The 27,274-nt window shown below is 42.3% G+C and overlaps 1 protein-coding gene across 1 annotated transcript in view; it reads left to right on the top strand.

The window, feature by feature from the left end:
• The first annotated feature begins 3,431 nt into the window (after positions 1-3,431).
• The window catches only part of nectin1b (nectin cell adhesion molecule 1b), a 76,074-nt gene continuing 52,231 nt past the window's right edge, over positions 3,432-27,274 (top strand). The window contains exon 1 of the mRNA XM_023404915.2: positions 3,432-4,306. Coding sequence (XP_023260683.1) covers positions 4,255-4,306 — 52 coding nt within the window. The 5' untranslated portion in view covers positions 3,432-4,254. The remainder of the gene's footprint in view (positions 4,307-27,274) is intronic.

The following is a 27,274-nucleotide window of genomic DNA, read 5'->3' as shown; positions in this document are numbered from 1 at the left end:
ACATCTACGAATTATCAACAGTCATGTGTGCCCCTATTTTTCAGCTGTTGGGAGATTTAGCAACATGTTGTAACCAGAAAATTGAATCAGGAAATCATTCGTCTATAAGGCCTCTACAGCCGTCTCTATGGAGAATGCTGAATTGAAGACATTGTCTGTCTGCTAAAACAATTACCAGCCACTGTATCAAGTCATTAAGTTAAATGGCCAGTAATTTGTTTGGTACAATGTAATTGCACTGTATTAAACGCTGAACAACGGCCTTGTTGGTATGTTTGTTTGTTGTTTCCAGATGTTGGATGCTGAACTCAGGGTGGTGTCTGCTTCTTGTCTGAGGAAGGCAGGATTTGGTAACATACAGTATAATGTAAGATTTCCATATGTTGAGACATTGTTGTTAAATTTAATTGTAAAATTGTCGATTTGTTTTCGTTCTGAAGAAACTGCAGACAATTGTAGACGTTTTTTTTTTTTTTTTTTTAGGACACAGATTTCTCTATCAAATGTTTTTCAGGCCAGGGAAACTAACAGTTTTGGATCAAAAGACTTGTCTGCTCTCCAGGGAGACAGACTTGGATCAGGCCCAATGCAGATTTCATGCTATTCTGGACGGATGAAAACCTGGATTCTGTTTCGCTCATCAGCACTTTGCCAAAGTTCTGCCATAATTCTTGTGCGCACAATTGCAAGTTTGTGACAGTTTACATGAGATCACCAGTACGACAAATGTCGTGCATTGTAAATCAGTGTTTGCATCACCAGACGAGGTAATTATAGAATTTGGGTGTGTCAGAGTTATTGATATATGACATAATGTAAGTGAATTAGGTCGTTTCTATGTGGCTTACAGTTAAAGAATTGGCCTACTGAGCTCAATGGGGTTGTAATGAATTTGATTTTCCCTTCATTTGTTTTTTAAAGTATTTTTTTGGGGGGGCTTTTTATGCCTTAATTAGATAGTACAGTAGAGAGAGACAGGAAATGGGGAGGCAAAGAGAGGGGGAATGACATGCAGTAAGGTGCCGTCCGATGCCGGATTCGAACCGGGGCCGACTGCAGCCTCTACATATAGGGCGCCTGCTCAACCCACTGCGCCACTCGACGCCCTCCTTCAAGCCACACAATGAAATAAGATCACAATAAACAATAAAAGGAAATGTTTTTAAATGAAAATTATATGTTTTTTACAGATAATTGGATGTTTGAAAACTTTTTCAACATATTACATATTTTTGCATTTGAGGTGGAAGGGTATCGTCTAAATGTAACATTAGAGCAAGTATCTTCAACTGAAATAATCAGGCAACCATATATCACGGCCTTTATATTTCGAAATGAATCCTGCACTAAAACTGTCATCAGCAAAATATCAATTACTTTCTCTCCGCAGTGAAATGCATCATCACAGTTTATTTGACACTGATATATTAATCAGAAAACCCTTCATCAGATACATTTATTGGGCCTACCCTATAATTTAGCCATCACTACTTTTTTCTTATGCATCTCCAAATATTCATTATGCAGGACAGTTCCTAAATCTCCACAGCAGCTCTGGCCTCGCCTTGAGCTCTGGCACAAGCTGCAGTTCAGAACGAGTGTATCAAATTTCATCAGCTCGCCTGTAAATCAATCACAACCTCAGCCGCTCGATGAAAGGGGCATCGGAGTTAATGCTCCGAAGTCAAGGGGCAAATTCAGAGTTTTCTAGCTATTATCTAGCACGGGAAGTTTGGCCGAGCATGGGCGCTTTTTGTCGGTATGGTAAGATTTGGACTCGAGCTGCCCAGTGCAACCACGGCTGATTAATGAACACCACTCGCAGTTTGTATTTGACAAAATAAAATGTCAGGGCTTGAGTTTATCTGTGTGCGCCAAGGACAAATGCAGAAGTCCGCTTTTACTGTGTCTAACGGGGTTGTAGGTTTGTTTATTAACCGCTCATCCTTCACTTGGAAAGGAAATTGTATGTTGCATGTGGGTTTCCATTTTATACAGCATGATTTATGTTGCAGTGCACCAAACACTACACTGACCCTAATAACCAATTGGCCCAGTTCTCGTTTGTCATGCCAGGTAATTTCTCTTGCTGTTCGGCAGATAATTCTTTGCTGCTGATAGTAAATCATGATTTTGGCTCCATGCAAACCAACAAACTCCAAACAACACAATCGACTGCAACATCAAGCATGCAGGGCCAGGTCTGTTGTAAGCATCTGAAGAACTACTGTCCACAAGAGGGAAGTGTTATCACATTCATCCGCCCATTCATTTACAGGCGGCACCATCAAATGCCTGATCCTGTGTGTCCTGTGCTTCTAGAGAAGAGGGTGAGCTGGTGGGGGAGTGAAGAGGAACGGAAGAAAGAGATGGGGGGGTTGTGTAGTGGTTAGTCAGCTCTCACAGCTGGCTTATGAGGTAAAATAGACTCCCCCCTCCCATGTGCGCACACACACACACACACACACACACACACACACACACACACACACACTCATACATTGTTGTAGATGTAAGGAAAATGTTTTATTTGAGTGAGTCATTTTGCCTTTAATATTAACACAAGAACTCTTCCCTCAGTGTCACTTCTCATGTTTTTAAATCACAAACCCTTACCTCACTATGAGAGTATTGGAGGATGACTATTTGGATCATATTTAAGCTTTCACAGCCCCACCCTGATTTATTTGTCAGATTTGTGGTTCACATGAGGTCTGGGGTGCCGCAGGGGTCATTGAGGGGATCCCTGATGAAAAATACTTTCTCACTTATTCAACTAATTTGAAGTTAATGATGTAATAATTGATAATTGCATCTCTTTTTATGGGTTTGGCTGCCAGTAAGAATGTTGTGTGATTTTAGGTCCCTGGATAATAATGAGATCAATTGAATTCATTTTGAGCATTTACATGTGGGAGAAAACTTGTTTTAAAAAATAATCATTTAAAATATATGTTGTCCTTAATTTACCTGACAACTACGTCACCACAGTAAAGGTTATGATTCTCATTTCCCTTTTTGTCGTTAAACAGAAAAGGACTTTCCAAAGGTTTCGGTGGCTCTGAGGGTTCAAGAGGGAATTTCAACATACGAGCCGCGAGCCACGAGCCCATTGCGTTGATTCACTCAAGCATGACTGTGCACGTCGTGTTTCTGTCGTCTCCCCACATCCCCACCCTGCCTCATCGACGGATCTATCTCTATCCTCCTGAAACTGATTTTCCTCTGCGCACAGTTTTATCAGCTGCTGCTCCAAACGTGTCGTGTCAAAGACCCTTGACGTGCTGTAAAAGTTTGTGAGTCACTTCCTCACTTCCCAGGAGGCTACCAGGCGGTTGTACTGTAGTCTTTCCAGGCGATGCTTTTGCATTTTGCAGGACAATCCAGGCTCCTCCCTCTCACAACGTCACCCGATCCCGATCTCTCCCAAAGCGTCAGCGATAGTCAGCAACACACTGTGGTGGCAGATCAGCGGGGCGGTGCGCATAGCGGGGTAAAGCTACACAGTATTGCATCCAAAAAAAAAAAAAAAAAAAGGGGGGGGCGCATCCCACCATTTCCAGAGTTACAACAACTTCACCGTCCTGGTGTTCTGATCTGTCCGGCTGACCGTGGCTGCATACAAGGAAAACCGGGAATTGAGGGAACTAAAACAGGGACGGTGCCAGCAGATTAGGTGTCAGTTTTGCGGACGGAAGAAAAAGGCGACATTTCCCCGGAGGAACTCTCCAAGTGTTGGAAACTTCCCAGCGCAGCATCGATCGAAGACCTCCCGCCCACTTTACCTCTGATCCACAATAGGCTACTGGAAGGGGGAGAGAGAGAGAGTTCTGCAGCCGCTGCGGTGGATGGAGCAACAAAGGCTAGATGGTTAAACGAGAAGAGCTCCTTTGACAAGAACCCAACTCTCCTTTCTCTCCTCGCCCGCTGCTTCCTAAAAGACTCCCATCACCTAAACGGCAGCTCTGCAGCCGCTTGGATCTCATTTTGGGGACCCGGCCAGGTTCTACTTAGGGCAAACTCTCCGCCAGCCAGGGAGTCGCTGCAGACGTGAAATTGATGCTTTGGTACGGCGAGGCGCACCACCGATCCTCTAGTTTTGCGAAAGTGTGCTACTGCTCATTGAGAGAGGTAGACTAGTTGGGGGGCCGAAGTGGGATTTGCAGAAGTTGCATGCGTGGTCTTTGTCGTCTCGAGTGAGCCCTATCCATCCACTCTCGGGCTTCCAGAGAAGATCCGGATAGTTGAGGTGCCATGGCGATGTGTGTGGGTATATGGATACTCCTGTTGGCGCTGCACATCCAAGGTAAGCCGCAGAAATAGACTTCAGCAGGGAGATACATATCTTATAGCCTTATTTTATCATCACCCCCTGGCTCCAGTATGTGCGTGTGTCTCTCTCTCTATGTGTGTGTGTGTGTGTGGTGTGTGTGTGTTGTATGATGTTTTGCAATGCCACACACTTGATTAATGCATGAATGGGTGGATCGATGTAATTGCCTGCTTTGCCTTTTGCAACAAGACGTGCAAATGAGTGCGAGAAAATTGGAAAGTGTTTCCTGCCCTAGAATCCAACCCAATCTAAACGGCTGCAGAATACTTATTTGGCTGCAAAAATAATGAACTTACCCCGGCAGCAGGCAGATGGCGATATGTGCGAACCGTGCAGGCCAGCACTCTCCAAGTTCTCCAATACCTCATTGTAATGGCAACTCGGGGCCACAGCGTGCTCTTGAATGATAATTGAAACCTGTGGCCTGTTATCCCCAGCTCTCCTGTCTGTTAAATATGGCCTAATAAATAATGACTATATGAGCACTTATTAAAAGAGCTCTTTCCTTTTTGTTACACTATGAATGGAAACCACAGTACTCTGCTGTTTTCATGTTCAATCATATTTAATATTTTGGGAGGAAGGATGACAAAGGATATGGTGACATTTGTATTTCAAGGATTTGTCTCAACTCTTTGAGAAATTGTCCTTAATTCATAATAGAGTTTAGAAGTCAGATCACCTGTGTGTGTGTGTGTGTGTGTGTGTGTGTGTGTGTGTGTGTGTGTGTGTGTGTGTGTGTGTGTGTGCGTGTGCGCATGCTTTGGGTGGAAGATGAAGTGTTGAAACTGGTAGTTGATAATTGGAGTGATAATTTGACATTCATCACCTTGATATCAAAGCTTCCCAAAGAGGACCTAAGTGTTTAAAGGCATGCTTAATAAGTGTATTTGACTGGTATTGGAAGGGGCATCTTTATTCTGGTTATATTGACAACCTTCTAATTGGAAAACAAAACAAGCCAATAACTAAACAGCATGTATATACATGCCTGTGTGTGTTTGTGAGAGGGGGTCTTTGAGGCTTAGCCGAAAGTTTACTGGTTTGTTTACATCTTGGACGACTGGTAAACTCCGCCTGGCGCCCCTATTTTAAGTGAGGAATGGAAGAGGGTCAAGTGTGGTCAAGAAATGTCAGATCATGTTTTGAAAGGCACTGATATTCTCGATTTCTCTGACAGACTGCAGAATGTACATGTTTTAGTTAACTCGCTGTGGTGATCCTTAAATCTAAGTGTAATTAGTCTAAAAAAGCCTTTTCTAGTCAGATATTTAGTCACATCTGGGCTTTTCTTTTTTCACCTGCTTTGAGCACGGAAACAACTAAGATGTTGACCTTGTTCGCAGCGAGGCTCCTTATGGCGTCATGTGTTTAAGACTGATTGAATACTTTGATCAAAAGCCCTGTCTGATTTACATTGAGATGATCCCTTTGCTTGTGGAGAAGATCAGGATTAACTGGTTCCCTTGGAATTCATGGAGGAAATCTTTTGAAGCTGTTCAATCAAGGGAGTGGAAAATGTCTCAAAAATTGCACTTAAAGGCTCCTGGAAAATGTCTTATTTGAGTAAAGCAGGAGGTGTTTTCTAAGCCTAATTAGACTTTGTACAAATACACTTTACTGTTTTTTTTTTTTTTTTTCTTCATCATTGCTGCGGTTTATTCAAAACCAAAAAGGCTCCATAATTCACTCTTTCAGACATCATCGTGAAGGGAAGGGCCTGGAAAATTTTTATTTCAGCAGTTGTTTGGAAGCATTTCTTTTGACATGCAAAAACAAGAATTTGGTCTTTCACCCTGAGGTTAAAGGGTGCAGCCATAAATGCCCACTGTCTTTGATGGTCTAATTGATATACAACGTGTTCCAGACTCTTCCCTCATTACTCAAGCACAAACAAGTGGGAATGGCCCTAACAAATGCAAGTAGCAGCAAACCCTGCTGCAGTTATCCATCAGGGAAAACCATTTGTTCCTGTCATGGTAATAACCATTTGTAGAAAACACAAGAGTGCCAAATTCATAAACAGAAAATATTCCAAGCTGCTCGCCAAATAGATTATCAAATAAAAGGAACATTGAGAATAATGGATCAGTGAATAATAACAGCAGCTCTGTTCCCACTTTCTTATATTAGCACCCGGTCTCTCCAGTATTCCAGGCTGATATTTAATTGAGTGTGAATTGAGTTAGCAACCAGGTGGTTGTTTATGGCTTGGCTCCATCATCGGGTCCTGGTGCTGTACCAGCCCATATAGATATCACTCTCAGCGGTGGGATAAGGAGATTTTCCAGCTCTAATTCTTCATTTTAGCTGGATTAAACATTTGGGAAATGAATGCTGAATAGTGGACGAGCATCAACTTTGAATGTACTATTAATTCAGGCTTGGAAATTGTGTAGCTTTGAATAATACTCTTTGTAATAACGTGGCACCATGCAAGCTAAAATCACTCTACTGGAGACCCCTGTTGTTCAGTACTGTCAGTCATTTCATGCAGTCTCTCACATCACATGAGTTTCTCTTGAATGTTCAGTAGTATGTCTCTTGAGTAATATCACAACACTGCTGCATTATTTTGTTTTCCACTGTCTGTCAAGTGTGTTGATTTGCTGTTTTGATTCTCACGTGATGTCTCCTGAGAGATGTGCAAACCATGGGGGACGCTTCCTGTTTCATTTTTGATGGACAGTTTCATTGTTTCGACTCTTTAGGGTTAATTGCACAGCTAACTGTCTGATTTCTATGCACAAGCTTGTCACTGAAGCCCGACACACGACAGTTCATTTTGACTCAAGACATACGGTCACATGCTGGGCTGCTGCAGTGTGTATTTGTTTTTCAGACTCATCTGAGAAAAATTGAAGTCGGCCTTTTGTGTATGAAATGTCACACACTTCAGTTGGATTGACTGATTGACTGAACAGTCAGGGGGTCTGAGGACAATTGCATACATGCTCATAAATAGTGTTGAAATAGATGTGTGATGTTGAGCAGTGAAACAGGCAGGAAAATGTCTCCTCTGACGGGTCATGGAAGGAAAACTGCTGCCACTTTGGAAGATTGTAATTAGCATTTTGACTTTTCTCATTTGTTCTGTCTTTTGAAGAAAACTATAATTGCCAGTCCGAGGAGTTTTGTATTTCATTTGGATGACAGCTGTGATATAGTGAAATGGAGAGAGTCGCTATGGGATTGTTGGGCCTTTATGGTTAGAGTGTGAATGCAAATTGCTCTGATCCTCATTCCTTTGGGGAGTCTCCCTTTGGTCCCTGCTGAGGTGATGGATGGGAGAGAGAGCACCGAGTCCTGGGAGACTAACTTGAGGAGAGCTGACAGGAGATTAAGCTTCACTTTTGCCATAGGAACTAATGGAGGCACTTGGCCACTCAAACTTCATCTCTTTGAGCATTTTTAGCTCATTGTGGTTCTGCTGTCAGCTCTTTAGCAAATCCTTCTCCAAACCCTGTGTGAAACGTCTCTGTGAAGCATAGTTTCTGTTGTCTGCTATGATTCTGGAAATGGATCGGCCCTTCATTAATTTCAGGAGCGGCTCTCAAACAAGTGATTTTTCTTGTCATTGGCAAATATTTAAATTAGCTAATTTTTGTTCCATACACCACAGCAGTTGATCCAAGAGGCACATTCTCAGTTTTCTTTGTAAGTTCCTGATGTACATTTCCAGACACTGGCCTCTGCATAAAGGCTGCATATCATATAATAACTGAATAAAACATGACTGTACGCACTGAACCTAAATAATGGAATGGTTATGACAAAATGGAGTGTTCTCTGCGTGCAGAAGACTGCACAAATAATATTAAAAACTGAACGAATGTTGAATTAAGTTCACTTTTCCCATTGTCTGCAGTTTGCAAATGCAGGATTGTGGTCATGATAAGGATTGAATGAATGTTTCAAGGCCTTGAGTGAGGAGCTTACAGCTCTTCTTCATGTCTCCGTGATGATGAAATTGTTTGGATCTGATCCCCCCGTCACTGAATGAAGCTATTTTAGGGGTTAGGGAAGTTTAGTCAAATATCAAACAAGTAATGTTTGTCCCAGACGCCGGCTGTCTAAGGTTACCAGATAGCTTGTTTTGTCAGAACATGCACTTCAGTAACACATACAGTGTTTTCATTTGCTTGTATTTTCTTGTGTAGTGTGTGTTATGTGTCCCCTCCTGCTCCTTTGCCTCCTTCACACCAGACAGACACCATGTTGGATCAGGATGGAGAACACGTTTATCAGCAGGCTGCAGCTGCAATTCTATGCTTTAAATCCTTGAAATTGTTCTCTGTTTCAACTCAAATCGCACAATCAGCAAAGTAAGGAAAAAGGAAATCAATAAAGGGGATCAAATCTCGCCCTGAGTGTTTCTGATTTGGCATTAATCTGTCAAGTCTTTTTCTTTCTATTTAGCCAATCCTTGTCAAGGGATTAAATGGTTAAATTCCTGCTCCGCTCTTGAGAATGAGAATGGCATTGACTGACTACACTTGTTCCATATTTTCCTTGGCGTTTGTCAGATAGCTGTTCTAGCATCTGAGGATTGGCTTATTATGGTTCCTGGGTTGATGTAAATCTTCTCTGAAGAAAAAGTAAATAATCTCTCATGTTGGAGGGATTCTAACAGTCTGTACTATTTTCATGTGACACCGTCTTGGCTCACCAATAGCTTGTAGAGTTTCTTTGTTCTATTTCCCCCTCAGTGGTCAGTTACTATAGTTACTACCTGTAATCAGTCATTTCAGTTAACAGAAATCATATTCATGTATTTACAGGAACTGCTTCAATTTCTGTGTTTTTCCGAGCTGCTGTGTGAAGAGGGAACGCAGCCTCTTAATGCATCTTTTTAATGTTTTTTATGCAGTCTTCTTTTATTTTCTAGTCCAGCAAAAAAAGAAAGCAAATGAGAATACTATTCTTTGCCCATTGTGTCTGGGTTTACAACTGGGGCATTTAGGCACAGGCTGATCTGGGATTGAGAGAGTGGATAATTCCTGGTCTTCCCACTAAGGCTGTATGCCTTAAAAAAAATTAAAAAAATAAAGCTGATCTGATGAGTACAGCTCCCGTCCCCCCCCACCCACTCCCCACCTGTGTGACTGCCTGATCATGTCAGTTTACAATAGGCAGCTGTGCCGAAGTGCCTCCATTAAGGAGAAAAGAAGTCCTGATAACCAGTCAGTGAACGACCTGCTGAGTCTGAGGATGAAGGAGAAAATGGATCCTGTAAGGTGGAAAGTGGAAAGTCTGTCGTGGTAGTGGAGTTTTGACCTGATACCTGTGCTGCAGCAAACCCATCTAGCAGTGTCGCTGAGATGTACGGTGAATTTTACCCGACTGAGTTTAACTTTAAGGTTTAGTCACATTACAGGCTGTGTGCTCGTCTCAGTCAGCTCTGTACTTCTGTTTTTTTATTCGTGGTTCTAGTTTCTCGGACTGTGATTCATTTCAAGATGTGATGGACTAGTTGATGCTGTGTTACTATGTTTGACTCAGTCGAACTGTGCTCTGACTTGTGCAGTCTGTTGATGAGAGCTGGCCTGCAGCTCTGCCTCTCACTGCCCGGGGTCAGACCGATGTTTCAGCTGGCATATATACTGGGCAAGTGTAGGCCTTAAATTAAATATATGATAGGAGTTTTCCCCTGACTACCATATCATTTTGATGTTGTCCTTTGCCACTGTTAAATAATTCTGCTGTTAATGAGTATCATTTCATTCTTTAATAATGGTAATAAGTATAATACATTTTTCAAAGCCAATAATGTGTCTTTCTTCTTCCTGCTTTGAGAATTTGAAAGAGCCGTTTTATTCTTGGTTTCATTTTAGATTTCTTGTGTTTTTGACACTAACTTCTAACTCAGTGCCTTTTCCATCCAGCGAAGAGCAGATTTTCCTAAATTTGTGACCTCAAAAGGGTCAAAAGATATAAGACACTGAATATTAGCACAAAGTGTCTCCTGACTTCTGACTAAAAACATCTGCACCGCCTTCAAAAACCATATCTGTCAATCCCATTACAAGCCTTCCAGCTCACCCACTGCACATGCCATCCACTGATAAATACCCTCCAGGGTTGAAGCTGAAATGGAATATAAGCTTGCAGAACACATTCGAATGAAAATATCGAACATTTCTAAAAAATTTAGCAGCTGCTTCAATCCTTCGTTACGGAAATGTTCAGAATCAAAGTAGCATCGGAATCTCAGTCATTGTGACACAGCACGTGGGCTTTTTCACATGGCTCAGAGCCGATCTCCTGCCAGAACTTCACATTTTTCTCTTTTATTTTCTACAAACTTGGGTGCACCCCCCCTCGCCACCTCTATCTCTTCCTCTCCCCTTTCCTCGCTCTGCCTTTGAGGATGGTTGCGTGCTGAGAGTCGGCTTGGTTAGCACTTGATACAAAAGGGGGTTTGTTTCATGAAATGTTTCCCTTTTTAATGAGTGATGGTGTTCACTCATTTAATATTCCGCACTGATATCTCTCCGGGAGCTGACTGTGCTTCAAAGCAACAGCACGGTTGTAAATGGGAGTGGGTGAAGGCGGGGTGGGGTGGGGGGCAGCAGCAGCAGCGGTAGTGGTGGTGGTATGAGGGAGGGGGGAGGGGGGCTGCTTAGAAAACACAAACACAGGTTTATTTATTCTCCCTGACATATAGCTAAGCTCCCAGTGTGCTGCAGCTTGGTGCAAAGCTCCTTAGTGCCCTCGTCCTGCGCAGACAGACCAGCAAAATATGACTGATAACAGGTCAGCTTTGTGTCTGTCACATTTCTCTGTGTGCGTCTTTCGTTTGTGTTTGCACCGTTTCCCCGCTGTGATCGACTTAAAAGATAATTGCTCGGTTCAAAAGGACTTCAGTTGCTTATATGTGAGCATTTCTCAAAAATCTTTCAGCCATTTTTTCTTCACTCCACCTGTGCTGCGGCTGACACCATCGTTTCCCAGTGCTTGTCATTACAGTGAGATTGAGGTCAACCCACCCGAGTGGTGGAAATTCTTTTTTTTTGCCTGTTTTTTTTTTTTTTTTTTTGTGCACATGGTTCAACTTTGCATGCGAGAGATGAAGATGAACACAGAGATGGCCTGCAGTTTGGCATTGATCCTTCCATTTTGTTAGTAGGGTCTATGCCAAAGCAACTAATGTAGTCTGCTATCGATTCCCCAGTTTCAAGCCTGGCTGAATTTCATTTCGATGTTGCATTGTTTTCAGAAAGTCAGGTGTGCCAAATGGCCTCCGCCTCCTTCCTGTATATCCTCTCTTTTTAAACGGCATTGCAGTGCATGTGGTTATCAGTAGATTTTGTATTGAGATGTGTGGGTGGAAAAAAGAGGTGGGTGGGTGGGTGAGTGAGCAATCTAACCACCAGCCCTACCTCAGAGCAGAGAAAGAGGTTCTGTTTATCCCTTTATCTCGAGCTGTAACGGACTGAGTCTGTGTTAGCGCTGCACCCATTTACACTATTGACTTGTATGCATAAAAGCAAAGCTGCAGGGTATGGCTGTGCTGTGCTTAAACTACAGTGGGGTCCAAAAGTCTGACCACTTCCCCATTCACACTGTGTACATCAATTTACTCTTCTAAAGCAGCACACTAAATAATAAATACAACACATCATATGCCAGTAAGAGGAAGAGTACAAGGGGAGCACACCTATCGTGTTCTTTTCATACCTTACATTTAAGGAGCAGCTTATACAAACATCAACCTTGAAAACTCATACTCATGAATAGAAGATGTGCACATACAGAATCCCCCCACATCTGTCTCCATCATAGGGCTGCTGCAGTATCACTAATGCACTATGTTAGGGACTGATGGCCTTGTAAGCAGGTCTTCCTGCTCCTGCACCTGTCCGCCACCATCCTTTGTAACTTCGAGAGCCTAACCAATATGTGGTTGAGGTCGATTTAGGTTTGAAAATATAAAATGAGTTTCTTTAATGACATATCTGTGGATATTTGTTGCATTTAAAAAAAAAAAAAAAATTGTTTAAAGTTGCAAAAAAATACGCCTTAGGCAGGATATTTTGATGATGAATAGTATGAAAGATGACAGCAAATATAAATTAATAGTGGATTCTGAACATTAAAAAATGAAAAATTAACTTAAACATGAAGGTCAAATTGAAGTAAAAATGCAGCACATAAAACAGTTGTTGCCGCAGTATATGGCACTGCATTTTCCTTTTGCCTCTCTGTCAACATATGGTGACACCAGTATTATGATATTCAGACTCTGCTCTTTTCTACTGATTGTGTTCATTTGCAGTTGTTTTACATTTACCTCCTTTATTGTTTTTGCAGAGAAGTGTAATGCCACCTGTTGAGCGTTGTTCTTTAAAGTGTCAGACACAATGATCACATTTCCAGATGTTCACTGATGTTTTTCAGTACGATCATCCTGTTATAGCAGCACATGGCAACTGAAATGCAGGATATATGTGAAAAAAGACTGTCATGGAAACTAAAGTAAGACTAAAAGTAAGATTGAGCTGTAGTTCATTTTGGAAAAAAAAAAAAAAACTTTGGTTGTGGTAATGGAATAATCCAGGTCATAGTTGTCCTCGATTTGACTACTATTCAGCATTGACATTTTGTCTGGGTTACTTTCTACAATTTCCCCTGAAGGTAATAATTTCTAATGCAGAATAGTTGCATATGAAATGCCTGATTTACCCCCCACCTACCTCTTTTCTCATCCTCCTCCTCACTTCTTCTTGCCTCTTCCAGCTGAATAACTTTGCCAGGGGTTTCCACATGGGAGCTTCCACTCTGGCAGCACATGTCTTGCTTGGCTACGGGTCTGCAAGTGGAATTAACCAGTCAGGAATCTGGAGAGGGCTTTGATAACAGTAAAGGAATCACGCAGGGCCATTTTGTAGTTCACAGCAATTGTCAGCCGAGCCACGAAGATGCCAAATGTCACGTCAGGCCAGAGAAACAGAAGGGTGGGGGGAGGGGGGGGTCAAGGGTTCCTCTTCACTCCCGCCCACATGTAGAATATATGTGTTACAACATTTATATGATGATAAGTTATGCAGATATAAATGGCCACAAGAACACCCACTCGCTGACCCTGCACCCACATAGTTCATAGTCTCGCAGATGAAGAGTGAGAGTGGAAAGTGCATTTTTTCCTGCCTTTATTGATGTATGTGTGTTGAGTTTCTTCTCCCACTTTAACCATATGTTCTGTTCACATGCAGCACGAGCATCGTCAATGTTTATTTGAGATGGATGCAGGGACTTGTAGTTGTTCCTGGCAACGTTGTCAGCATTATCAAAATGAAAGTAGGAACTAAAGAGCAACAAATGTTGGAATGAGAAACTTGATATAGACGCTGCTTAATACCGCAGCAAAACTATTAAAATACTTTCCCTCTTACAGCCTTGCAGACTCATACCCTTCAGGATGCCAAGTTTTAAATTGGTCTGCAGAATGGGTTTAAGGGTTGTACCTTTCTTCCTAAATAGTGAGAAAAAAAATTGCAAGGGAAAATAACAGCCTAAATGTAAAGAGGAAACGGGGAAATAAAGATTTACATGTAGACCCTGCGGGGGATGGGAGTTTGCAGAAGGTCGTGCTGCTTGTGAATGAGGAAATGTTCCAAGGGTGATTCCACTTTGCCTTGAAATGGTGTTCTTGGCTGAAGTTCTGTGTAGACACATTGGGGCTGCTCGCTGGAAGAAAAGACTTGTGCAAATAAAAGTTCATTCAATTTTTTCCAGCTCATTAGGCCTTTTTTCTATTTCTATGCGGGAAGCCAGTAGACCCCCCAAAACCAACTTACATTCTCCATTAAAGCTATCTTCAAACAAACGGGGCTGCCTGTTGCATAATTGTAAGAATATTATGACACATAAGACAGTAAATTAAATTAACAATTCCATAATGTGCTAAACATCATATTGTCTGCTAAATGAGTTTAATTAAAGCCTTTCTTAATTTGAGTAATGAGTGATTGAGATGCTCAATCAGATCTTTTTATAACAAGTGAGTCCAAGTCACGATGAAATGTTAGTCCCATGTTTCAGAAGACTGCTCAGTATGCGATGAAAGTCAGGAGATAAAACTGATTGGATTTGCCCCACATCGTCAAGGGTGTGTTTCATCCCTGCTGTTTTATGAAATTTTGCTTAAGCTGGAAAAAAAGAGGTGATCCCTGCCAGAGTAAGTGGCGCTCGATTGGAAGTAATCCAAATAACACAGGGCTGATTCTGTATGGCGTTATATGAGGTTTAAAGGGTTAATCCTATTGATTGGGCGGTGGGATTTGCCCATGTAATTTGGTGGAAGTTTCTCTGACCTCTCACCGTTGGAGAGATTCGGGGTGTGTGAGATTCAGGGGCAGGTTTGATATGCGTCGCACTTCCCCGGTCTCCCTAACCCCCTCTTTTCACTCTCACACTGCTGACGCTTTGTGACCGGCGTGGGGTGGGTGTTTGTTTTTACTGGGAAGACCCGGGAAAGGAGTGCACTGAGGCATGAAGACGCACATTTGTTTCTGTGTGTGTGTGGGTGTGTGGTGGGTGGGTGTGTGTGTGTGTGGGTGTGTTTGCGCATCGGAGTGTGTAAATATATACGTCTGTGCGCAGGCCCGAGGCAGAGGCAGCTTCACGTTGCCGGCCCTGCTCCCCCCCCCCCGATCCTGACCCACTTTCTTTTCCCTGCCCGTCGCTCCCTCTTTAATTGCCGCGCGGCACACTGAGGCCATCTGCTCGACTGAGGCCCGTCGCCATGGAGATGCTGGGAGGCTTTTCGGATTTGCTGTGGACTGACCAACAGGGAAATAGAGGTCAGGGAATGGGGGTAGGGTGTTGGACAGTCACAGGGGCACCAGAACTGTATCATCTGACAGTGCAGGAGTACACCTGTAAGATACATCTGAAACAGATGTTGACAGATTCTCCCAGTGGCTTTTTAAAAATATATGTTTTAAGGGAAAAAAAACCCACAGATCTCCACAAAATATGATTTTCAGGTTCCCCCTTAACCTGAGGAGCACTGAACATTTTAATGCCTCAATTTAACTTGGGAATTACATGGATTTCATCTGACACCAATAGTGAACTATATCTCATACCAAACAGGAGAAATGAAAAAGTTTCATCATATGTTTTTGCATTTATATGAAAGTTTTTAATATTTCTCAAGTGTCCAGAGGGAAAAAAAGTTTTCTGAATATTACAAATTACACATTTCATTTTTGCTATGAGGGCATTTTTAGACAAATGGCTATTTGTCTGTGTTCAGATTACTGTGCTGCTTCAGTCAGATGTGTATTTAGTGTCGTCTCATCTGCCTGCTCTGATCACATTGAGCTGTGTTCCTTTATCCTCATGAGTGTCTTTGTATATTTTGCTGCTCCTGCTTATTTCCTTTCCAATGACACGCCTCAGTGAGGAAGCAGTTGTGCTGTGTTTCCAATTAACACTCAGGCGTATTTCAGAGCTGTGGTCTGCACGACTAGGTCGCCCCTTTCTCCTCAGTCTGTCAGCTGCACTTGCATCAAGCCTGCCCTGCGTGTTGTTTAAACATTCAGATATTCCATGCCCGGTCCACAGGATCATTTGGCCAAATAGTTAAATGTGGCATTTTATTCCAGGAGAATGTTTTACTTAATGGCTCTGATGGAGTCTTGGTATTGACCTCTGGCACATGCACAGGGCAGAGCTTTGGGAGACACTCTTTATATTTACTCCACTTTTAAAGGTCAATATTGGTAGCTGTCATTTCTGAAGTGCCATTTATAGGTCAATACCTCATTAGTAATCTGGTGGAGTTTGGATCAAATGCAACTGCTGTCTTGTCTATGTGGCTGAGCTTGCAACCATTTCTACATTCCAGTTCAGAGAAAAAGCCACAGGACACTGATACAGAACCTGACATGTTTGATATCATTTAGTTAAGAAATCTGGGTTTATTTTACTCCAGAGCTTTAACAAACAATTATGTTCAATATGCTGTTTTTCTCACATGGTTTGATCTATAAAATGGAAAAAAAAGGATAGAAAAATTTCCAGGGTGACATCTTGAAATTGCATGATTTGTTCAACCAACAGCTCAAAACCCAAAGGTTTTTACAATGATATGAACAAAGTAGCAAATCCTCACATTTGAGAAGGTGGAAGCAGAGCATGTTTGGTATTTTTTTGCTTAATAAATGAGTTGAATGGTTAATAAATTATCCAAATTGTTTTCAATTACATCTCAGTGTTCAACTATCTGGCACATTAATTCAGCAACCATGAAGTTTACATGGGTCTCCCGATGGTGCTGTTGCAGGCTAACGTAGCTATAGTAGTTGTTTCTGTGACCAGGAGTGTCATGGCAGACAGACTAAACCACGGCGGCAGGTGTACATCTCCTCCCATGAAATTCTACTACAATATGGTGTCTGAGTTAAAGTGCTTAACAAGAGTCAGACCTCCTGCGTAGGCTGTCAGCAACCACCGACTTTGATGCCATCACTATCTGCATAGATGCCTCAGACATCTTATTTTGCTCCTCCATCACCCGCCAGTGACAGAGTAACACAGGAGGCTGTGACAGCGGAAAAGGTAGCTCTGTCAATTTAAACTCCAGCGAGTGCTTGATCTCTGAGCTGCCCAAATGTACAGTGAGAGCTGAAGTTAACAAGACAGTGTACCCAGTGCCTGTAATTGGACCAGGCCCTTTTCAGCAGTGTGAAAAGATAGAGAGGGCCGTCTGTCAGCCTGCTCTCCGGTCAAGGTCGTGGTGTCGAGCGCTGGATGTGTTGTATTTTCTACCATGCCCTTCGTCCTATCACAGCTTATCCAGCTGCAGCTGTGCAGAGGTGGGATGAGAACTGCTGTGCTCTGTGGGCAGCACACTAGATTATGTGCTTGGAGAGATTAATCAAATCGTATGATGTTACGCTATGAGTGAGTGACCAAGTAAAGTTTCATCCACCCACTCTTGCCAACATGTGCCCCTTAAACTGGGTTGGATCTTGTTTTGTTTGTCCCTCCTGCCATTGTCTAAGGGGCAGCACATTTTTAGCTTGGCATGAACTGCTGCAGTGATGGGAAATAAACAGTCGTTCCAAAGGATTATGTCATGGTGGAGCACTGTGGATGGACCTAGTTAGCTGAAGTGATTTTCATAGTCCTTGTTGTGCCAAACTCCTGATTGCAGTCTGAATGGAGGCCACGCTAAAAGAGGACTCTTAATTACCCCTCTTTAAGTGCACATGCTGACTCGACAGTGGTGCCTTTTGATTTGTTTAACAAGCCTGCCCCCTCTCTCCTTATTTGAACTGAGCTTTATCACTACTTTTAGTATCATCCAACTCCAGACTCTCTTCTGCAGCCGTGTCCGTGGCTGTTTATGCTCAGAGGCCTACACTAAAAAAAGAGTTTCATTCACTTTTTATGGACAGCAGTAGGGAAGAAAGGTTGTTCACTGTTCAACAGAATGCAATCCACTCCACCACTCAACAGAATATTTATTTATTTACCCTCTCGATGCCATTTTGGTCTGCGGAATCCCTGGAGAGGAAAATGCATTAAGCCACTCACTGTATTTACTTGTGTTGGATTGATGCTGATGTGTGAGGGCAGGCCAGAGGATGGAGGATGGGAAATTGATCATCGGTGAATGAGTGTCAGGGGAATCTTGACATCCACAACTGCTTTTCACGCTTTGAGCTCAGAGAATCCATCAAGCAGAAACTCGGTGCCATCGGAGAATACAACTACTTACCACATAGATTAAGACATTGCTGTTTGTTCAGGCATACACACTTCAGTGGTGTTCTTTATTTGATTGTATGGGGTAATTGACTCACTCTGCTTGTTTGTACCTTCTTGGTTATTATAACTCGCAGTAGAACCTAACATGGACACATAAGGGCAGTGAACCCCAGCGTATTTGTTGACGTGTTTCCTCTTGCATATGAATAGTGACAACATGCTCATACAGTGTGAAAATAGGGCCATTTCCCAAGTTACGCTTGCACTAAAAGTATGTCTCTATCAAATAATTGGAAGGATTGCAGACTTACAAGTCCCTCTAGAAGTTTATTTCATTGATTTAGAAACACAGAAAAACAAAACTGAAAATCCCACCAGATAAAATCGGCAATATTTGTAGCCGTCCCTGCTCAGAAGCTGTCATTTTCATAATTCCTCTGCCGTGCATCTACTCCAAATCAACAAAACATTGCCCTTTGACTCGCAATCATTGTCGGTGGCTGCCCTTTTGGCGAGGATAAACACAGCAAATGTAAAAAATTTTTGAAATGTTTGAGAAAACCCTTCAGCACAATTAAGCATCTTCAGTCACAATCACAACAAGATCAAAATAAATGATCATAACAGTCACAGCAGGAAGAACTGGTTAAGTACAGCCTGCTGTGAAGATGGCCACAGTCGTATTATATGCAAAGGAAAGTGGGCTGTTAAATAACTGAAGGCGAGTGGTATTATGCTAGAAAAAATGGGAACGTCATGGGTGGATTAGCAGTTTTTTCACTCATAAAGCGCTGCACAAAATACTCTTTCATATGATAGTGTAATAGTATAGGCCCATTGTGGAGGACCTCTCTATTGAGTATGGGAACGCCAGTTATGCATTTGCAAGGTAATCCCCAGATCAAAGGTCTGGTTTATTTAACATTTACACAAAGAGTGTCTCTTAAACTAAGCACAGCTAAGAGTCTGTATTTTGCACATACAGATTGAATAATGAATGGTATCCTTTTAAAATTACCTGTGAGATAAACAAAAGCCAGAAATGAAAGACTATCTTTGTGCCTGTGAGATTTGCCTTCCCACACACCTTGAACAGACTTGACTTCTCATCTGACAAATCTTTTTTTTTTTTTTTAATTTCAATAGGCATGTGAGAATTTTAGAAGAGAGCCAATGAAAACTACCATTAAAGGCTGTGTTATATGTTGAATTAAAGGCATTTTAAGGATGGGTAGCAGGATCAGGATCTCCCAGGCATGAATAAGCCCTTTGTGCTGCATGTGTAGACTCATTTGTTTAGCTCGTCTGGATGTGGACCGTGCTGATTTTCATGCAGTCGATGTGAAAGCAGACTTTATGAATAACGAGAGGATTACAGGCATTACTGTTTCATGATAATGCAGGTTTATTTGAATCCACATAATTGTTGATTATTTCTCAATCTTTGCGGGAGTCTAAAACTTGCTCCCTCAGGTTGGGTTGCCTGAATACGCAGGCTGCAATTTGCCTTTTTAAAATTGCCAAGTCATTATTGTAAATCAAATTTTGTTCTCAGCTGATTTCCCTGGTTAAACAAAGGTTTAATTAAAAATTAAAAGCTGCACGCTAAATTAATGTACATATTTTGATGCAGTTTCTTTCACACGGCTCTTAAAGGTACGGCTGAAACAGACTGTGCAGTCAGGTAATGTCGCCATGGTTGGCCGAGAAGACTTCCTGTACTAGTTTATTCAGAGTATTAATTAAATTTACTTAATTAATATTCTTGACCGGATTTTGTCTTTCAGATTATTCACAATCATGACTTGAACCATAGATTTATGTTTAATATTTATAGCAGACTGTCAGGAGCTGTCGGCCTCCTATGAATCAACAAGGCCTCAAAACTCAAGGGCCAGTTGATGTGCGATAAATCAAAGGCGGAGCTGAGAAAAATCCCACCAAGATGAATAAAAAGGAACCAATTAGAAATGTGTAACCTTTCTGCAAGGAGGCTTGCCGTGTGATTTATTAGTATAAAGCTGTTTGCCCCTCCCACTTCTATTATGTGTTTTAAGTATTGGAGGAAATGAATATGTCTAAGAGGCTGAATGAGCTCAGCGCCATGGCTTCAACTCATGCATTACAATGGAGAGTGTGCTGGCTTCTCTTTCATGCAAAGTCATCTCACACACACACACACACACACACACACACACACACACACACACACACACACACACACACACACACGTCCGTGAGGTACTACTTTACTATCCAATCCTCCAGAGTGCGCTTGCATGTGTGGAAGTATTTTTAGTAACACACATGCACACACAGCGGTCTGTGTTTCCAACGCGATGTGTCAGGGCGGCATCATGTTAAGGCTTCAGTCAGATGGTCCTTAACGCTTTGCCCAGAGCGCTGCAGAAGGGATGTATTTGTACCCAGCACTGGAGAGGGGTCACGTGCTGACCTCATTGTGTGCACGAGTAAGTGCACTCTGCAGCATCAGTGTGCAGCTCCCCTCCACATAATGAGAAAAGCGACTTATCTCCGCGCTTATAGCTAATTGATTGATTTCCTTGGCACAAATATCCTAGACAGAAACATTTTTTTTTATCCTCTCAAGTTGGGTAGAGAGGCAGAGGAAGCAATGAAAAATGAAAATGGGCCCCTTCTCTGAAAACGGAAAGATTTAATATTTTTATCCCTAGAAAGAAACTGGCACGCTTTATTACTCTTTGCCTCGCCACCCCCGCCCAACCCTTATAGCGAGCTGTGTGCTACAGTACTGCACTGCCATGGAAAAGCACTTTGCAATGAAAAAACCACATTGCTCCTTCGTAAACACAGAGGTTAATGTCTTATTTACAAGCTGCAGCCCCCCCATGGTTGACATGTTTGCCACAAATGTCTTGCTGTCTTTTTGAGACAGAGCAGGCAAAGGTGATCCAAGACAGGCAGATCCATCTTCCGCTGTCCTCTCAGTGTCGTAGCCTCCCGGAAGCCTCCCATATCCCCCTCCCTGGAACCTCAAAGATTGCAGCTGGCCCGTTTCTTTCACCGGTACATTAACTCTTGTAGCCTGAGCTGCTTCACTGGAGCAGATGCCTGCAGAAGAAAACAAAGCTTGCAGGCTAGGGGGTTAATCACACTCATCTAGAGGTCTGAAACGCTGTTGCCAGGTGTGTCACACTCTAAGTACAGTTGGTTTCCTTTTGTTGCTGCTCTCTGACCTCTGCTTTTCACACCAAGTGCAGTCTGAGTTCGGAAGCACGTAAAAAACGGGGTCTGTTCAAGATCCTGATGGATTCTGTTACATCCTATATGTCAAGTTTACATGCAAGTCCTGCCGAATGAGCAGGAAGGGATTTAAGTGAGGAAGGAGCTGAGGATTTTCTTGATGGAAAGTTAAACAACAACTGTGGTCATGAAACACTTCAAATCTGTTTTCTTTGGTTTTGACTGAAGCTAATCAAAGAGAATTCTTAGGGCCAGGTCGTGAAAACTGACAACTAAATACCACTGTAGCCAAAGAACAATTACTAAAGCACCTTGAATTTGTTTCACTTTGTGTCAGAAGTTGTGGTTGGTTGTGGTGATAAGGTTTTCTGATACAACTTTGTGACATTTGATTTCAGATCGCGTTGTAGCATGTTGTTCATTCTATCTTTCATAGATTGTTTCACAATACAGAAAGGCTACATGAAAAAAATAGTTATTCCTTCAGCTTCACTGATCTGTGACATTCACATTGTAAGTCTGATGGTATTGCTTGTGACAGACTGTATTTGAGTAAGGCCGGAGTTGGTCATCAATATGCCAGTCAGATTTGGTCATATGTTGGCTCTTGGTGGAATATTGACTTAGTTTACATTTGGAAAATAACCTTTTTTTTTTTTGTTAAAAGGGAATAATAAATGACTAGTTTTGACATTATTAGCTCATTTGAGAAAGAGGTTGTTCATAGTAAAGACCATCAAGGTTGTCTCTTGGCCTTGTATTGTCACAAATTGCAATGTGGAATTTTCCTAGCTGGTGTTGCCTCAGTTACATTCTTGTTAAGTCTGTTATATGCTTATCATTTCTCTCAGTTCCCAGTGATGCATTTGTGTGGTAAAATGCCAATTCCCTCTTTTGAATACGTCTCCTAAGACACAGCTGCCTACTTAGATAGCTAATGGCTGTGTTTTGTGCTGCAGCACTGTGAGCTGAGTGTGGCGTGATGGCATTTGTTCTGTCTGCCCAAGGCCTGGTCTGTCATTGTGTATCAGACCAGCCATTGGCCATGACTCACACATGAACCCTCTGGGCACTGGAGCTCGTGGAGAAGACACAGGAGTTTAACGTTCACCACCCGGAAATACATATGTCAGTGTGAGAGAAGAGAAGGGGGACGGGCGGATAGGGGCAGTGCTTATGAGGAGGTGTTAGTGAATATTTTCACATCACGACAGCTGGGGCTGCAGAGCAATTTTCACAGTGCTAAAAGTACTTTTTCTCTCTGCATCGTTGGTGCTAAGCAGTCATTACTATGATGAATTTGCACTGCGTTCGCCGGAGTTCCCTCTGCAAGCAAACGGCGTGTCCAGCTCTGTGGCATCTGCTTCCTAGGATTTTCTTTTGATTTTTTGTTGATTTAGCTGATCTGTTCAGGCACTGGCCTTTTATTTGTCTGCTCTGTCACAGTGCTGCTCATGCTAACCCTTCCCCACTTCTTCTGTTTATATATCAACAAACTATTGTTTTCTACTTTTGCAAACTCAAACCACATCACTTTCTGTGCCACAGCATATCTTGCAAACGTAAAAGCTCTCATGACCTGGCCTGACTCGCTTATGAATTTTATGAATTAATGATTGAGAACAAGCAAAACAAACATTTATAAATGAAAATGTCACAGATTATTACTTTAACCTGGGTCCCCAAGACATTTGCTGATATCATCAGGGTTCCGTTTTCTTTCCGGTTGCCTGCCTATCTGCTTCCTCTGACGGCTTCATCTCACACGCTGACATATTTTCAGAATCATATCCATCAATTGATGTCAGGGAGAGCCCCCACCCCCACCCCTCCCACACCCCCTTCACTGACAAAAACAGTGGCCGTTGTATAACATCATCTATCATCCTGGGGCCTTTGTTCAGCATCCTGTCTCATACGGGGGCTAGCAGCCAGTGCGAGGGTGGCATTCTATTTGACAGGCCAGCGCAGATGCTAAATGACAGTGACACAAAGAGGGGGCCCACCACGCAGGTCCTGACAGGGCTGTTTTCCATAGAGAAGAGGCTTGACTTGACTTAAAAGCCCAACCCAAAATCAGATTACAGCACCGCTCTTGACACCTCTTTGGCCTGGTTTTGATGTTTGTAATTTCCCTCGATAGGAAACACTTTTCTCCCCTGAACTGATGTGACTGCTGAATGTGGGATTGAAATGTACTTTGAAGCGCTCAGTGGTTTCTTTGTGCCTTTGTGTTGGTTAAAAATTATATTCATCAAGTGTTTCTGTGTATTTCTATGATAGAAAAATCTTAAAAATGTCATTTCAACTTTGAAAAATTCAATTTTTTCGTGGTTTTGAAGGTTGGAGTTGAACCATTAACTTGATGGAATTCATACAACAACTAACTAACATGTAACATCAGCCATGTGTCCTGTTGAAGTGTCCTCGAGCTAATACCTGGACCATTGTGTCTTATTGTAAGCCCCCCCCTGGATTAGAGTGTTTGCCAAAAGCCTCAAGTGTAAATGTAATGATAATATTCATTCTGGTGTTTCAGTTTACCGTGTATCATTTTCTCTGATGTCCTGGAGGAGAACTGCTGCTCTGAGCCCTTTTGTTAAAATGCTGAATATAAAGTACAGTACAGTACATCCATATCTGCAGTCATATCTGTTGTTGGGTTACAGATACAGAGACACGTCTCCCCACTGTAGTCAGATTACACAGTCCTGCCATTTGCAAAGTTGTTTTTCTTGCTTAGGTGTGTCGAGGCTGGTTTTTGTATTTACATCAGTTGTGTTTGTGCAGTTACTGTATCAACTGAAGGCTGTAATCTTCCAGGATTAGTGACTTGTAAAACCTTTATTGTCTCCTATAATTCCATTTTCACTGTGCCTTTTGTATCACACCAGTTTCCGTGTATACAAGTATTTTAAAACACAGAAATGTTTTGACTAGTTTACATTTGTGGACATGAAAGCGGATGACCAGAAGTTCTTTTGGATTATCAGAAGAGAATACATTTACTTTCACAATGTGTTGCAAACATGTGTCCAGCAGCAGAAAGAGAAGAATTATATTAATGGCCTCATTTCAAAGCTCCTTTTATGTAACTTTGATGTCCAGTCACTCTTATTGTGTGGGATCCATTAGCGAGAAGAAAAGCACGCCTTGATTTGCCTCCAGTGAAATAAATGAAATATAAATGTAGGGTATTTATAGATCTGAGGTGGCTCTGCCAGAACGTACCTCTTTGAACCCAACATTGATGAGAATAAAGATAAACGCAAAGGACGGGCAGTGCTACACGTTACACACTCACAGGTGACTGATTGCCTACCAGGAACCAACATGTTGACACATGCTAAAGTCTCGGTTGTTCCTAATGTTTGTGCCCTGTGCTGGTTCTAGACAAGAGCTGAGGTCACCGTGTTTGTCAGCGGGCTGTCTGGAAATGTCAACATTGCAAATCTCAAATGTAGTTAAAGTTAGACCAAAGATTTGGTTCTTGGTACTGCTACAAATTCAGGTTTAAATCCAGCGATTTTTAAAAAAGATGTTACACGAGAGAGAGAGAGAGAGAGAGTGAGACTGTATATATTTAACATTAGTGCCATTTTCTCAAGATCTTATATCCTCGTCAAATGAAAACATAAGTGAAGGATTGTGCAGCCTTGGTGGAGGTTCACACTCTCTCAGTGCTCTCTACTCAAAGGAGCATTAGGTAATTTTTGAGCTTCATTTACTTATAAATTACAACATCTGTATAAGACCTTGCATGTGTGTGTCTCATTGGGAATTCCCCACTTCACTCTCATATATTATTTGCAAAACCCTTCAACTGAAACTTTCAATTTCAAATTGATGGACTGTAACGTCTTTAGAAGAAGCGAAAGATACTATACTGAGGCTGTTTTGCTTATTTTGTGGACTTGTTGAACTGAGTTGCTGTTCTGTGTCACTTAAAATCAACCTTGTTTTGCGTAAAAGAGACTAAAATGATTAAAGCAAAATACGGCTCTGGTCTACCAGTGACCACTTTCACGATTCAGGCTGCCAAAAACCATTTGTCAAGGAGTGGCACTGAGCTTTCAAAGCTGGAGTCAAACAGACAACACAGAGACACTGCTGGCTTATAATGCTGTCATTATTTAAAGGGTTAGGGGACACCATGATGAGGGGGAGGGGGCCCACAATCACAAAACAGGTTGTTTTGAAAGAGGGGCTCCTTTTATTTAGTTTTGAATGGGTTTAGCCATGTTTTGAAAGGCAGACTCACTTGTGCGTTGGTGGAATATCACACTACTTTGTACTTCTTCAGTTTAAAAAAAAAAAAACCCAAAGAAAAACCAGCTTTCTTCCCTATTTAAGGACAGCAATTCTGACGCCATCTCTGGGTATGGCACAGCTAGAGAGTGCTTCACACTTGCCATTAGGAAAGATAAAGATTTAGTGTGCAGCCTAGCGATTCTAGGAAAAAGCCATAGTATCTCCAGAGAAGTGAGGTTTAGATTTTAGTAGCTTAAATGTCTGACATTTGCTTCAGCATTAACCACCTCTGTGTAACTTTGTGGGCTATGGGGAAAATGCACTGGAGAGTTGGGTGCTTCAGGTCCTGCTATAATGTAAACGTGCTATAGAAATGTTGAGACACTAAAGGCTGTTTGTATCCTGCCCACCACAGGGAGGGCTGACTCATCAAAAGCAGGCTCAGCTTTCTCCTTGGGGTAGAAGTTAACAGTTTTGTTCGTCTGGCCTTATGTCTTTTATTTTTAGTAATAACCCGGGGAGACTTTGTAGTCCAGCTTTTAGACGGTCTGCATCACCTGATCCCTTAACTGTAACAGCATCCCTCCCTCCACCTTGCCATTCTCTGCCGCAGAGCTGAAATTCCACCCTGCTTTCCCTGAGAGCTCACTGCTGCGATCATTTTTTCATATGCCACCGCACACTTCTTCATTTCCATTAAAAAAAGACACTGAGCAAGCAGTAAATTTTGTTTTAAGAACAAAAATATAAGTGATTACACAGACATCCTTAGATAAAATGCTAACAAGCTTCTTCTTCTTTTTTTTTTTTTTTGTTTCAGGAAATGAGGGTTTTGTAAATACCAGTCATAATGCTCTAATAAGCGACAGGTGAGAAGCGCCTGAAAAGCCTGCCTCCGAATGCAAGCTGTTTCCTGTGACAGCTTCATCTGTGAAACCGTATTCTCCAAGGGCTCAAAGCCTGCCCAAGGATCACTGAGACCGTTTAAGATTACATGTTTTCTGGCAGGGAGCAACAGATAGGTGAAAATAATTGGCTTCGTCACCAGCCGCCTCCCCACCTCCCCTCCCTTTTTACTCCTGGCAGTGACGACAAACAGAGTGACACGGCGAGGTAAGAGGAGCCCAACCTCCCCAACACCCACCTGAGTCGCTCGCCTAATCTGCACTGATGCTGTTACCCAGCTCCTGTGGCATATAATCAAGAGAGGGAACCCTTCTGCCCCCCCCCGCTGATTGGGTGTAAAAGAGGTTGCAGACCTAGTTTCATGCAATTAGTGGAGGAATGCCAGACGCAAATGGAACACAGAAGTGTTGGCAAAGCATTGTGACGGGATTGTTGGGGCCACGGGAAGTTAAAAAAAAAAAAAGGAGGACATTTGCCCAGAGGAAGAGTAGCAGCGTACAGTATATGAAACAATAAACTGGGATGGACGTGGGGGAAATTATCCACACGCAGCGTGCTTTTGGGTCGGGGCTTATTAAGGAGGGGCATTGTGGGAAAGTGAGGCTGCTCAGTATAACATGATAAATATTATTGAAGTAATGCAGATGGTTTGGCGCAGGGGAGCACTCTGGAGGGAAACAATAGTGAATGGGTATTTTCTGTAGTAATTAAGCCCTAATTTGTGTTGACGGGGGATACGGTGTTGATGCTTTCGCAAGGCTCTCGGCCAAATCTGATTGGTGACAGAGGCGGGGTGGAGACCTTTTGTGTTGACACAAAGCCGCACAGAAGAAG

This window comes from Seriola lalandi, unplaced genomic scaffold (genome assembly GCF_002814215.2).
Source record: "Seriola lalandi dorsalis isolate HSWRI2012SDOR001 ecotype SW California unplaced genomic scaffold, Sedor1 jcf7180002054257, whole genome shotgun sequence".
In the NCBI taxonomy this organism is placed as follows: Eukaryota; Metazoa; Chordata; class Actinopteri; order Carangiformes; family Carangidae; genus Seriola; species Seriola lalandi.
The sequence above is the reverse complement of the archived record's forward strand: the minus strand, read 5'-3'. Positions and strand labels throughout refer to the sequence as shown.